Source organism: Giraffa tippelskirchi, chromosome 5, assembly GCF_054371585.1.
Source record: "Giraffa tippelskirchi isolate mGirTip1 chromosome 5, T2T-mGirTip1v1.2.pri, whole genome shotgun sequence".
Taxonomy (NCBI): Eukaryota; Metazoa; Chordata; class Mammalia; order Artiodactyla; family Giraffidae; genus Giraffa; species Giraffa tippelskirchi.
In genome coordinates this window covers 90714236-90729617 of record NC_137279.1, presented here as the reverse complement: position 1 = coordinate 90729617, position 15382 = coordinate 90714236, and the positions used below count along the sequence as shown (strand labels likewise).

At 38.3% G+C, this 15382-nt stretch overlaps 1 protein-coding gene across 1 annotated transcript; it reads left to right on the top strand.

The window, feature by feature from the left end:
- Nucleotides 1-6534: 6534 nt before the first annotated feature.
- On the top strand, nt 6535-9676 carry LOC145504741 (olfactory receptor 10R2-like). Its single transcript, XM_081486048.1, has 2 exons — nt 6535-6552; nt 8720-9676. Exons 1-2 carry the CDS (start codon nt 6535-6537, stop codon nt 9674-9676), a joined length of 975 nt encoding a protein of 324 aa, XP_081342174.1.
- The last annotated feature ends 5706 nt before the right edge of the window (nt 9677-15382 follow it).

The following is a 15382-nucleotide window of genomic DNA, read 5'->3' as shown; positions in this document are numbered from 1 at the left end:
CCAGCTGCTTCAAGTGAAGTTTTTTCTGATTTAATGTTCTAAGGGAATTAAAGATGCAAGTTATCTGCTCCTGATACACCTAAAATACTATGGTGAGATAAGCACAGGATAATCGCAACAGATGCTCCTTTTGAAAAAGGAGGGAATGAAGCACAGAGTGGTCACTGGTCCGTAAGAATCCTGAAATCCAACTGCTTATGTGTTGACCTTGATTAGGACCTAGTCTATGTCCCGAGAATGATTCTCCACATCTCTTTGTTCTAACCTGAAGAGTCTTTTTCCCATTCTCTGATCATTCTTCCTTATTTATAAGACAACCAGTATTTTCAGGTAGGTAGTTTTCTCAGTCTCATTACTCTGTATAAAAGGTTGGAGGTCCTAATATCTGTTTCCATTTTTATTGTCTCTCTCTCTCAACCTTAGCAAAAAGTAACACAATTACTTTAAAAAAAGGGTATTTTTTGTTTCTGTTCATAAAATTAATTTCATTAAAGTCAAACTTACTTTCTTTCTTCATTGTGGGCTACCTATGAGGATGATGTTTCCATTAAGATTGTTAAAAAAAAATCCATTAATTTAGAGGATTTATGCTCTTCAGATACTTGGAAACCTTAATTGACATAGACTCTAATGTTTCTAAATTACAGCAAAGAGTCTTACAGAGATATTCTTCAGATCTTTACCCTGAGATGATAGTCTCCTGAAGCACCGTGAATTTGATCTTTTTCCTGAGGCCATTTATTACTGTGAGAAACTTTGTTGGAAGACTTTGGGAATGGGATGAGAAATAACTGTTTTTCCAATCCCAGTGAGTTCTGGATTCTCTAGAGTTTCTCTAAATTTTTCTCAGAAACTTAACAGCACCTTCCTTTTTCATTTCTTCCTTCTTATGTTTTATCATAGATTTTCACTATCTATAATCTTCCTACCAATTTACCAAAGGAAGTTCCATGAGTTCACAAAGTGTTTTTTACATTTACTGAGCTATGGGCCATCTGACTTTTCAAAAAAGCATATGTGAAGTAGCTTAGTCGTGTCCGACTCTTTGCAACCCCAAGGACTGTAGCCTACCATGCTCCTCCACCCATGGGATTTTCCAGGCAAGGGTACTGGAGTGGGTTGCCATTTCCTTCTCCAGGGGCTCTTCCTGACCCAGGGATTGAACCCAGGTCTCCTGCATTGTAGGCAAATGCTTTACCACCTGAGCCACCAGGGAAGTCCTATGAGAGCAATTTCCTCTCTGTCCTTCAAATACTTACTAAGAGTTGCCTCAAGCCTCTTCCACCTTTCAGTGACAGATTTCTTAAGCCATTACAGAACCTCCTGTTTCAAACTCAATGCCACATTTTTAAAGTTTTTATTACATCAGCACCCTGCCTTTAGACACCAAATTCTGATCTTTTTTTTTTCCCCTGCATAGTAAATTACTGAGGACTTTTGCTGTTAAAATAGCAATATTTATTTATTTTGCACACAAATCTACAGTTTTGGCAGGGCTCCATGGGGACAGCTGATATCTACTCTTTGTGAGGTCACCTTGGGTGGCTTAAATAGGGTTGAAAGATCTGTTCACACAATTGTTCATGTATGTGGCTGGTTAGTTTATGCTAATTGTTGGCTGTGTGATTATCTGAGATTGTTGATTGAGAGCCATGGTTTGTTATCATGTGGATTCTCCAAGTGTTACTTGGGCTTCCTCAGAATATGGTGGCTAGGGTACAAAAATGGATGTTTCATAAGATAGTAGGAAGTTGTTTTGTAGGAAGTAGGAAGCTGAAGTAGGAAGCTCCAGAATCTAGAGTGCAGAGTTTATAAACTATTGTAACTTCTCTTTTGCTGCAATATGCTTATCAAAGTAGTCATTCAGCCTATGTAGTTTCAGGAGAAAGTGGCAATGCAGCATCTCTCCAGGTGAGAACTATTTAAAAAAATGTGGCTATATTTAATCTTTTGTATGTCTAGAGAATGATAAAGCCTATTGATCAATCTTCTCAGCAAAGCATTTCCTAAAGATCTAGCCATGGTCACAATCTCTGACATAACTGAAAGAGAGGGAAGCCATCAAGTTCTATTCATTAACTTCTTACTGAATACCTTCAAATTTCCTACTATTACATCCCTGTTCAGTTCAGTTTAGTCACTCAGTCACGTCCGACTCTTTGCGACCCCATGAATCGCAGCACGCCAGGCCTCCCTGTCCATCACCAACTCTCGGAGTTTACTCAAACGCATGTCCATCAAGTTGGTGATGTCATCCAACCATCTCATGCTCTGTCGTCCCCTTCTCCTCCTGCTCCCAATCCTTCCCAGCATCAGGGTCTTTTCAAATGAGTCAACTCTTCGCATGAGGTGGCCAAAGTATTGGAGTTTAAGCCTCAACATCAGTCCTTCCAATGAACACCCAGGACTGATCTCCTTTAGGATGGACTGGTTGGATCTCCTTACAGTCCAAGGGACTCTCAAGAGTCTTCTCCAACACCACAGTTCAAAAGCATCAATTCTTCGGCACTCAGCTTTCTTCACAGTCCAACTCTCATATCCATACATGACTACTGGAAAAACCATAGCCTTGACTAGATGGACCTTTGTTGGCAGTAATGTCTCTGCTTTTTAATATGCTATCTAGGTTGGTCATGTAGCTTCTCTGATACAACTTATACCAGAGCAGTTTACATGAAACTCTCAGAGAGACTTCCATGGATGTCTAGTGCTTGCCTCATTTGTAGTTCATGAGTCTGGGTTGATTGACAGAGGGAATAAATATGTGATCTGAAGTTAATGGGAAGTTCTTCTAAAGGATAAGTCTCAGCTAAAATCTATAACATACACTATCACATTTTACTCCACAACCCATGCATTGCTTTTTAATTTATTTATTTTAATTGGAGGCTAACTGCCTTACAAAACTGTGGTGGTTTTTGCCATACCTTGACATGAATCAGCCAGGGGTATACATGTGTCCCCCCATGCTGAACCCCCTTTCTACCTCCCTCTCCACCCCTTCCCTCTGGGTCGTTCCAGAGCACCAGCTTTGAGTATCCTGCTTCATGCATCAAACTTGCACTGCTGCTGCTGCTGCTGCTGCTAAGTCGCTTCAGTTGTGTCCAACTCTGTGCGACCCCATAGACGGCAGCCCACCAGGCTCTGCCGTCCCTGGGATTCTCCAGGCAAGAATACTGGAGTGGGTTGCCATTTCCTTCTCCAGTGCATGAAAGGGAAAAGTGAAATTGAAGTCGCTCAGTCGTGTCCGACTCTTAGCGACCCCACGGACTGTAGCCTACCAGGCTCCTCCGTCCATGGGATTTTCCAGGCAAGAGTACTGGAGTGGGGTGCCAGTGCCTTCTCCAACTTGCACTGGTCATCTATTTTACATATGGTAATAGGCATGCTTCAATGTTATTCTCTTAAATTGCCCCACACCCACCTTCTCTCACATAGTCCAAAAGTCTGTTCTTTATATCTGTCTTTTTTGTTATCTTGCATATAGGGTCATCATTACCACCTTTCTAAATTCCATATATATGCATTAATATACTGTATTGGTGTTTCTCTTTCTGACTTACTTCATTCTGTATAATAGGCTCCAGTTTCATTCACCTCATTAGAAATGACCCAAATGCATTCTTTTTTATAGGTGAATAATATCCCATTGTGTATATGTACCACAACTTCCTTATCCATTCATCTGCTGATGGACATCTAGGTTGCTCTATTTTCTTTTCATTAAATAAATATTTATCATGCTCACGTTATATCCCAGGAAAAAAAGAGTTTCCCATGTGTCCAAAAGACTTATATTGCCTCTGCCACTCTAATATTTTGTCCTGTATTCTTTGTACCTTTCTCCCTCTCTTCTAGATTTCAGAAATGAGAACATGAAAAGGATCTTTTTCTCCAAACTGAGAAAAAATTAGACATGAGGTAGGGAAACTCAAAGAAGGTAGTTCCATTATGTCTGTTTTAACAAATATGACCAAGAAAACCTCCACCTCTCTAAGTCCCCCAGAGAATTTCTAGGAGGAAACCAACTAACCTCCATGGTATATTAGAAAAGGTCTTTTCTATGACCAACTAATTTTCCTAGTGTATTACCATAGTTCTACTTACTAATTGGGAAATTATGACAAGAACTGGGCACAGTGTGGTAATTAGATCCCTAGGAGGATAGAGATCTCAATAACAACCAAAGTTTTGAGGTCATGGTTAATGTAAAAAGGAAAGACCACTGGTGATACATATTGAGGAAATAGCTAAACTTCCCATAAATAAGGCAACATGACATTTTTTCTGTGAAACAATGTATATTTTATACTGGTTCAAAGAGTTTGTAGGAAGTGGAAGAAAAACTTTGGGGCATTATGACAGGGAAGGTAATTTTGGCAAATTTTACCCAGGAATCATAGATGTTTTGGGGATATGTCTGAGAATGAAGACATCTACATGTCACTGGGCAATAAACTCTGATTTGAAGGAATACGAAATTTTTTTTTATTTTTTAGAAATTTTTATTGAGGAGCAGTGACAATCTAGTCATTTACATGTACAACAAATACAAAAATTATTGGTGTTTCTTTGGAGTCAGTGATATTTTTCCCCAGTTATTAATAGTGGAAAATAGAAAAGTGATCAAATGATAGAAAGGGTAGCTGAATGGAGGAAAATATAGGGATACAGTATTAGAAAGAAAGAAAACAAAAATTTAAGCAGAATATGAACTATATGAAAAACACAGAAAGTATTTTTACTTAGGAGGCAATGGCTTTGCAAAGGGGACCAAGGTGATGTCAAGAGTACTAATTGAAATCACAACTAATTCATTTATGGGCTGTTTCATTTATTTACTCATCAAGCCCTTATATTCCATATATTTAATTTATTTGAACATTGAACTCTGATTTTTTTTTTGTTTTGTTTTCACTTTTAATTTTATATTGTAGTATCATTGATTAACAATGTTGTGTTAGTTTCAGGTGTACAGCAAAGTGATTCAGTTATACATATACATATATCTCCTTTTTTTTTTTTCAAATTCTTTTCCCATTTAGGTTATTACAGATTAGTAAACATAGTTCAGTAAGCATAGTAAACATAGTTACAGTAGGTCCTTTTTTGTTGGGCTCTATTTTGAGGATACATAGGGAAAAGTTGTAGTCTATTCTTGAGTCTGTCAAATCTATGGGAGAAAAAATCAGGAAAAAAAATAATTTGGATATAACATGTTGAGTATTTGGTGAAGACACATGAAACAATCTTTAAATATATAAGATACAATAAACCCTCCCTAGACACATTAGAGAAAATTCAATAACTACTGACTTTTAATAAGTGTAAAGAATGAGTGGGTCACAGAAGAAGGCAAAAGGAAATGGGAATCTGAGATCTCTCTCTCTCTCAGCATGACATCTTGAAATATGATGGCATATATGGAAAACTGTAAGTATGTCAGTGCAATTCCAGTGTGATGCATATTTAAAGGATAAGGTTATAAATGTAGATATGGAGGAGACTTATTTATCTTTTTAACCAAAGTAAAGGTATTAACTTTATCTTACAGGTGTCAAAGAGTGATTGAGCAAGAGATCAGTTTACTTTTTCAACTTGTGAAGACAGCTTATTTACCCTATTTTCCTTTTCTTTTCCCCTCTTTTCATCTTTTCAAAAGCTTTTTTTGGGGGGGGGGATCTATAATATCTTCCTTTCCAAGATTACAACACTATCTTCTATTGGCCAACTATTTCATGCAGAATCTTAGAGCAGGTTAAGTATATCCAAAGTTTTCCATAATAAATTTGTTCTCAAATTTCAATTCCCACATAGGTCCACAGGATGAGTTTGAAAAAGTAGATGACGTATTGCAGAGGTTGGCAGGGGAGTGTCCTAGAATAGCCATTGAGTAATGTGGTGTGTCTTTCTTCTCAGAAACTCCATCTTGCTTTGAATAACTCGCCACTGTTCTTTCTGAAGATGATCCTATGAAAGAGAAAATACTCAAAACAAAGAAACCAGGAAATTGAAAATGTAGAGATGGTATCTTAGGAAGAATAATAGAAGAGTCTTTGTTCTGGTCAAAAGCACAGTGTGTATTTCTTATAAAGTTTACTGATAAGGCAATTCAAAGATATAAAAAGAAGATCTAAAGCTTTTGATTTTAGTCCTATTTGAAAATTTTGCTAAATATTTGTCTGTGCTGAAGATCAAATAGTAATAGAAATAGTGTTATTCTTAAAAGACTTTGAAGTGAAAGTTGCTCAGTCATGTCCGACTCTTTGTGATCCTTTGGACTATACAGTCCATGGAATTCTCCAGGCCAGAATACTGGAATGGGTAGACTTTCCTTTCTCCATGGGATCTTCCCAAGCCAGAGATTGACCCCAGGTCTCCTGCATTGCAGGTGGATTCTGTACGAGCTGAGGCACAAGGGAAGCCCTTAAAAGACTTTAAAACCATCAGTAAAGTGCTTTTAAAATTAAAATAGAGAAGATTGGTTAAGCTGATAATGAAGAAAGTCACTCGGTAATTAGAAAAGAAAATGAGATGACAACAATTATTAATGTATGTTTTGTGTCTGCATTTAGATAACTATGTTAGATTTTTTATCCAAAATTTTTGAAGCAGAAGGTTAATATTGTATACTAAATTAATATCAGTGGAACAAGTATAGAAAATCTAGCACTGAAACATGTATATTATCATATGTGAAACAGAACGCCAGTCCAGGTTCGATGCATGAGACAAGTGCTCAGGGCTGGTGCAATGGGATGACCCAGAGGGATGGAATGGGGAGGAAGGTGGGAGAGGGGTTCAGGATGGGGAATACATGTAAACTCAGGGCTGATTCACGTCAATGTATGACAAAAACCACTACAATATTGTAAAGTAATTAGCCTCCAACTAAAATAAATAAATTAATTTTTTAAAATTTAAAAAAAAACTATAAAAAGAGAAAAACCTATGACATCAAATGCTATCTACCTTTTGAGTTTTGAAATAATTTAGAAAAGAAACTGAAATCATTGGTCATTTGTTGTTTCAACAAATTTTCAAGTAATTGGTATATGCTAGACACCATGGTAAGTGTTGCAATGCACTTTCTGTCTCAGGCAAGTTATTATATTTGGAGATAAACATGAGTATATAATACTAATGGCAAAGGAAGTAATATTCTAATGATTGCTAAGGAAATGAAGAGAAAGCTATAAAACATGATTAGGCAGTTGGAGGAAGGATCAATGAGCATGTGTTATTTTAAATGGGAACTTAAGGAAGTTCCTCAAAAGAAAAGAAGGAAAGCAATAAATATAAAGCATGGACTATTTCCAGATGTAGGGGATGATATGAAAAATAACATGACTGTTCAAATTTTCTCAATGCCTGAATGCATTTTCTCAATGATAAGGTAAAGGAATATGTGGTAGAAGTTATGAGTGGAAAGGTGCATTTGAAAAAATATTAAAGACAAAATACAGTTGCTTTAACTTTATTGATAATTGTGAATTATTGAGCTTACTAATAGGATAGAATTTGTCCTATTGAAAGAAAAGTGTATTGCTATTGTTGAAGCTAGCTTAGAGTGGGACCAGGTGGAATCCTGGGAGCCCATTCATAATGCTCTGGGTAATAGTTCAGGTAAGAGCTGATTTCTGGCAGAGGGAAAGAAACAGATCCTAGAAGTATTGCAGATCAAAACAAATTGGAGGATAAGAATTTTCAAGTGTTTAAATATTCCTCAGAAATTTACAACATAGATGACTAAGAAGATTTTGAAAAGTTTTGTTGAGATAGAGAATCCAGATAAAGGAACAGATTTAAGTGTGAAATGGGAGAGGATAAGAATGTTTTAATTAAAAAAATTTATAATCTATTACCAGCAATAAGAACTGTATCAGAAGCCTTAGGGAATGTATCTGAGCCTCCCTGCTCAGGAATTCATAGATAGAACTGGAAACAATAGACTGTTGGATTTCCAAGTCAAGTATATCAAGGATAAGATATATAACCAAGTGGGCAACCAATGAATACTGAAGCAAAACTTAATTATTCTAGCCACTCATTTTCTGTAAGAGGAAATCAAGCCTAAAGTCCTATAAGAGTAAGTAGCAAAATCATGAAACTAGTTCCAAGACAGCATCTGTAGTTCTAAAAATTAATTTTAATGAAAACTGCATGAAAATGGGATATGTGATTAGCAATGAAAGGAAACTATTCTAAGGACAAGCAACACAAAACAGTTCAATAGATATTGCCCTAGATGAGGAATGTATTAAAAGCAAATGGGAGGTAGATTTTCAGATATTTGTGCTATTGTTTATAGAATATATGTATCAGTAATATGAATGAAACTATGATCACTTGAAATAATAATTATTATATATAGATAAAGAATATTTAAGAATTAAATTATCAAAAAAAAAAGGACAAAACAGAGACTATATATGTTTGCAAGTTGGGACTATGTAAGTCTTCGAAGCCTGAGGAATAGGCTTTATTTGAGCAAGCATCTGTACATTATATGTAAACACGTGTCCCCAGATTCACTGCTAAAATCATTAGCAGAAAGTTATCACTGTGGGTACATATTAATTTAGGATAATATTTGGCTACTTTACAATCCTGTTGTTTCTCTTTCATACCCAGAATGGCTACTTTATGAAGGTTAAGTCTGCTTGATTTCTCATCTCCAATGGTCTATGGACTTAATCATATTGACTTTATTCTGTAGGATCAACTCTCCATGGCTAATTCCTCCTGTATTACTGAGTTCCTCCTGCTGGGTTTCTCCAGCCTTGGGGAATTGCAGCTTGTCCTCTTTGTGGTTTTTCTCTGCCTCTATTTGATCATCTTGAGTGGAAACATCACCATCATCTCAGTCATCTGCTTGGATCACAGCCTCCACACACCTATGTACTTCTTTTTATGTGTCCTTTCTACTTCTGAGATCTTCTACACAATTGTCATCCTTCCCAAGAGGCTTATTAATCTGCTCTCTATGTTCAGGACACTGTCCTTTGTGAGTTGTGCTTCACAGATGTACTTCTTTCTTGGTTTTGCTGTCACCAATTGCCTGCTTCTGGGAGTGATGGGCTATGATCGCTATGTTGCCATCTGTCAGCCTTTGCACTACCCCATTCTCATGAGCTGGAGGGTATGTGGGCAACTAACATCAACTTGCGTTGTTAGTGGTTTCCTAATATCTCTGTTGGGAACAACTTTGGTTTTTAGCCTCCCTTTCTGTGGCTCCAACAAAGTCAACCATTACTTTTGTGATATTTCACCAGTCATTCATCTTGCCTATGCTGGAAGTTACATTAACGAACTCGTCATCTTTATCTGTGGAGTCCTAGTGCTTATTGTGCCCTTGATCTTCATCTGCATCTCTTATGGATTTATTGTCTCTACTATCTTGAAGATACCATCAGTTGAAGGCAAGCGAAAAGCATTTTCCACCTGTGCCTCTCATCTCATTGTGGTCATCATCCACTGTGGCTGTGCTTCTTTTGTCTACCTGAGACCTTCAGCCAAACACATTAATACATCAAGCAAAGACAGGCTGGTGACGGTGACCTATACTATCATCACCCCACTGTTGAACCCTGTGGTATACAGCCTCAGAAACAAAGATGTACAGCTGGCCATTCATAAAATGATTGTGAAGAAGGGGTTTGCTATTAAGACTTAATAATTAAAACATTTTTCAAACAGTAAACACACATTTGGGACAAATGTATCACTAACTGTTTAAGTCATAAAAGTTTCTAATCTATTTATCTGTATAACTGTATAGCCTTGGATGAGTTGTTTGATATTGTGGTGCCTTAATGTTCTTTTATGTAAAGCAGTCTTGGTACTATGTTTATCTCAAGGTTATTGCAAAGATTAAGAGAGACAGCAAAGTGTCTGTCACTAAAACATAACTTTCCTACTCTTGTTTTTCCAGATTTATATTCTCAAAACTGTCTTAACAGCCATTATCTCTTGCCCTATGTTTGGCTTGTTTGCCAAAAGTCTTTATGGTCTTTTTTGTTAAAGATTGTGCCCAGTTTATAATGAGGTGCTTGGACCAGAAGGCACTTTGGATCTAGGAGTGTGACATGATGTGGTAAAATGTTACTGTACTAGTAATTAGAAGATTTTAGGTTGACACTGGTTAGGTCATGACTTTCATATAGCTACAGCTGTTCTCTGAATCTAAAAATATAGAAAATAGGGATAATATGATTTTCTTTTTTTTTACCTCACTAAGTTTTTCTTTTTTTGCATCTGATGGATAAGATATTTTTTTAAAAAAAGCATACTTAATATGTAAAGATGAACAGAATATAAGCCTCAATTAAGATATTAAACAAGACTATACATTTCTCCAGTGACTTTTTATTTCCTTGACTCTCACTAAAGGGTGTTTCTCAATGCCTTTTTTGATCACTCCTTTGAACCACTACTTATGCAACTAAAAGATATGCCATATAAATGAACAAGAAATAATAACCAGCCAATCCTGCCTCAGGCTGAAAAGATGTCTCTGTGGTCTTTTGCACTAAATTTATCAAGAAGAAGAGCTCCTAGCTTCAAATTTGCCATCTGAATGTATAAGACAGTGAACGCCTTGGGTATTTATCTGGTCCTAACTCTCACCTGTCCAGAAATTCCTATCATCAATATCTCCAGGGAAATCAACCTGCCCTGAATGGATATCACAAAATGTACATTCCTGTTGTTTTCAGCTCTCATTGTCATTTTCCCACAATTAACCTGACATTTGTCTCTTTGTGATTTTTGTACTTTCTATCTCTTGTGTCGCACAGTAGAGTTAATCTTGGTTAACAGGTGTTTGAGATGGCTATGATGATAATCTGATTCTTTCCCATATGACCTGAATTTCAGACACATTCAGCTCCTTGTGTGCAGTCCTCTCTACATGCTGCTACTTACCAATATTATTTTAAAGCTTAGTGGTTAAAACTGAAGTTCATATTTCATGTATGACCTCTATTTACAGGGTAAAATGTAACTGTATTCTCTCTTACTAATTTTATTTAGATTGCTAAATCAAAGGATATAAAATTGTCAATAACATTATCACATTTTTAATTTACTACCTCTATTCCCATTTTTGTCTTCCAGTTTTCAGTTTTTGAGTTAATGCTTTTTATATTATGTTCATTCTTACTAGTTAAATAATTAAGGCATTTTAAGTCACTATATTACAATTACAGCATTGGCTAATTTGTTCTGTGGTTTTGCTCTTCCTGAGTTTGAATTTGTCATTTACTACCCAAATATTTTTTTAGGAATGGAATATTTACTTATTATAGGTAATTCCTTGCTGATATTTAAAAGTCTTCTGTTAATTATTTATAGCTTTTTGTATTGGTGAGAGAATGTGATTGATATGTTCTATTTTTAGAATTTATTGAATTTTTATTATTGTTTTCTTCCAAATTATTCCTGATGAAAAATTTCATTTATATTTTAATAGGCCCATTTTTAATAGGCTAAATATAGATGTTATTTTAATGTTGTTAATCAAACTATGTTAGTATGTGATCTCATTATTTGTTTTGTGTATATGTGGCCTGTCATGATTTAGTGGTGCTGAAGCCAAGTACTTTAGTGCATTTGTATTTATTAGCTTTTGAATATTATATTTCTAGCAGTACTGACTTAATAATTTTGTCATGGAATCTATTTTTTTTTAAATTACAGGTACACCTTTTGGGATTGAACATATATATTCTACTCCTGAAAGTGAAAAGAAAGTGAAAGTCACTTAGTCATGTCCGACTCTTTGTGACCCCATGGACGGTACAGTCCGTGGAATTCTCCAGTCCAGAATATGGGAGTGGGTAGTCATTCCTTTCTCTAGGGGATCTTCCCAACCCAGGGATTGAACCCAGGTCTCCTGCATTGCAGGTGTATTCTTTACTAGCTGAGGCACAAGAGAAGCCCAAGAATACTGGAGTGGGTAGCCTGTTCCTTGTCCAGTGGACCTTCCCAACAAAGGAATGAACGGGGGTCTCCTGCATTACAGGTGGATTCTTTACCAACTGAGCTACCAGGGAAGCCCAATATTCTACCCCTAAACTTACCAAAATTATAGCAGGAGTAATATATATATATATATATGTATATATACGCACATATACTCATAAAGAAGTCAAACAGGAAATGATAACACACAGGAGATATTAAAGAAATATATAGAAGCAAAAAAAAAAAAAAGAATTCCAAGGAGAAGAGAGATTGCTGCAAATAGACTGACACAAGGTGCAAAATCAACTAAAAGCAACCAATTCACAGCACAGAACTGTGTCTGACCATCATCCTCACAACTGAGATTCTCAAGAGGACACAAAATGAGTAAGATTGGTTTAAAGTCTTCTGGTGGCTCAGACCGTAAAGAATCTGCCTGCAGTGCTGGAGATGCAGGCTTGTTCCCTGGGTCAGGAAATTCCCAGAAGCAAATGGCTACCCACTCCAGTATTCTTGCCTGGATAATCCCAATGACAGAGGAGCCTGGTGGGCTAACAGTCCATGGGGTTGCAAAGAGTCGGACATGACTGAAGCGACTAACTCTTTCACTTCACTTCAAGGAACACAGATTCTCAACCAGACCTTCTCAAATCATCTGCCATGAGGGACCAGTTAGTTTTATTTTTCCATTTGATTACAAGCCAATACTTCAGCAAAATGCAATAAATATGAATAATTATAAAAATGAAACGAAAAAATAAATTTTTATGTTCTCTTTTTCAAGAGGTGTGTCCATTGATTAGATGCTTCAATAATACAAAATTCTATAAAAGTTGCTTAATACTCACATTCAACCCATATACCCATCTTAGAGCTCGCAGATTGGCACTGGACAGCAGACTGTCATTTGAGTAGCATGGCTTTATATTTTTTCCAGCCATTGTAGTAGGAGTGGGGGTTTTGTTTTATGGCAATTAAATTAGGGGAATTCTGAACTAGAGATAAAAGGTAGATCTGAGGCAAATGTGAGGGGCTATGCTGAACACAGAGGCTTGGATGTGAGTGCTCTTGTAACCTGGAGCATCCCCAGATTGTTTCCCATGTTCAAATCCCAGGAGACTGACAGTCAGTCTTAAGCAGTTGCATTAAGAAACTTAAGAATATCTTTCTGCAGGAGGTGCCTGGAAGCTAGAGGTTCAGTTCAGTTCAGCTCAGTTCAGTCGCTCAGTCGTGTCCGACTCTCTGCGACCCCATGAATTGCAGCACGCCAGGCCTCTCTGTCCATCACCAACTCCCGGAGTCCACCAAAACCCATGTTCATCAAGTCGGTGATGCCATCCAACCATCTCATCCTCTGTTGTCCCCTTGTCCTCCTGCCCCCAATCCTACCCAGCATTAGGGTCTTTTCCAATGAGTCAACCCTTCGCATGAGGTGGCCAAAGTATTGGAGCTTCAGCTTCAACATCAAACCTTCCAATGAACACCCAGGATTGATCTCTTTTAGGATGGATTGATTGGATCTCCTTGCAGTCCAAGGGACTCTCAAGAGTCTTCTCCAACACCACAGTTCAAAAGCATCAATTCTGCGGCGCTCAGCTTTCTTCACCATCCAACTCTCACATCCATACATGACCACTGGAAAAACCATAGCCTTGACTAGACGGACTTTTGTTGGCAAAGTAATGTCTCTGCTTTTAAACATGCTATCTAGGTTGGCCATAACCTTCCTTCCAAGGAGTAAGCGTCTTTTAATTTCATGGCTGCAGTCACCATCAGCAGTGATTCTGGGAACCAAAAAAGTAAAGTCTGACACTGTTTCCACTGTTTCCCCATCTATTTCCCATGGAGTGATGGGACCAGATGCCATGATCTTAGTTTTCTGAACGTTGAGCTTTAAGCCAACTTTTTCACTCTCCTCCTTCACCTTCATCAAGAGGCTCTTTAGTTCTTCTTCACTTTCTGCCATAAGGGTGGTGTCATCCGCATATCTGAGGTTATTGATATTTCTCCTGGCAATCTTGATTCCAGCTTGTGTTTCTTCCAGCCCAGCGTTTCTCATGATGTACTCTGCATATAAGTTAAATAAGCAGGGTGACAATATACAGCCTTGACGTACTCCTTTTCCTATTTGGAACCAGTCTGTTGTTCCATGTCCAGTTCTAACTGTTGCTTCCTGACCTGCATACAGGTTTCTCAAGAGACAGGTCAGATGGTCTGGTATTCCCATCTCTTTCAGAATTTTCCACAGTTTATTGTGATCCACACAGTCAAAGGCTTTGGCATAGTCAATAAAGCAGAAATAGATGCTTTTCTGGAACTCTCTTGCTTTTTCGATGATCCAGCTTTTTTGATGATCCAGCGGATATTGGCTCGGCGCAGAAGCGAGGCGGCTGCGACGGCTCGGCGCAGAAGCGTGGCCGAGAGGAGCTAGGCCGGGCCGGGGGCCGGGGGCCGGGAGCCGGGGGCGGCAACCGAGAGGGGCTAGGCCGGGCCGGGGGTGGGGGGCCGGGGGCGGCAGGCGAGAGGGGCTAGGCCAGGCTGGGGGCTGGGGCTGGCGGCGGCGGTGGCGGCGGCAAGAGGAATTACCCAAGGCCCAAGGTAAGAGAAACCCAAGTAAGACAGTAAGTGTTGCGAGAGGGCATCAGAGGGCAGACACACTAAAACTAAAACTACAGAAAACTAGATAATCTGATCACACGGACCACAGCCTTGTCTGTCTCAATGAAACTAAGCCCTGCCGTGTGGGGCCACCCAAGACGGATGGGTCATGGTGGAGAGGTCTGACAGATTGTGGTCCACTGGAGAAGGGCATGGCAAACCACTTCAGTATTCTTGCCTTGAGAACCTCATGAACAGTATGAAAAGGCAAAAGGATAGGACACTGAAAGATGAACTCCCCAGGTCAGTAGGTGCCCAATATGCTAATGGAGATCAGTGGAGAAATAACTCCAGAAAGAATGATGGGATGGAGCCAAAGCAAAAACGATACCCAACTGTGGATGTGACTGGTGATAGATGCAAAGTCCGATGCTGTAAAGAGCAATATTGCATAGGAACCTGGAATGTTAGGTCCATGAATCAAGGCAAACTGGAAGTGGGCAAACAGGAGACGGCAAGAGTGAACGTTGACATTCTAGGAATCAGCGAACTAAGATGGACTGGAATGGGTGAATTTAACTCAGATGACCATTATATCTACTACTGTGGGCAAGAATCCCTTAGAAGAAATGGAGTAGCCATCATGGTCAACAAAAGAGTCCGAAATGCAGTACTTGGATGCAATCTCAAAAACGACAGAATGATCTCTGTTCGTTTCCAAGGCCAACCATTCAATATCACGGTAATCCAAGTCTATGCCCCGACCAGTAACGCCGAAGAAGCTGAAGTTGAACAGTTCTATGAAGACCTACAAGAC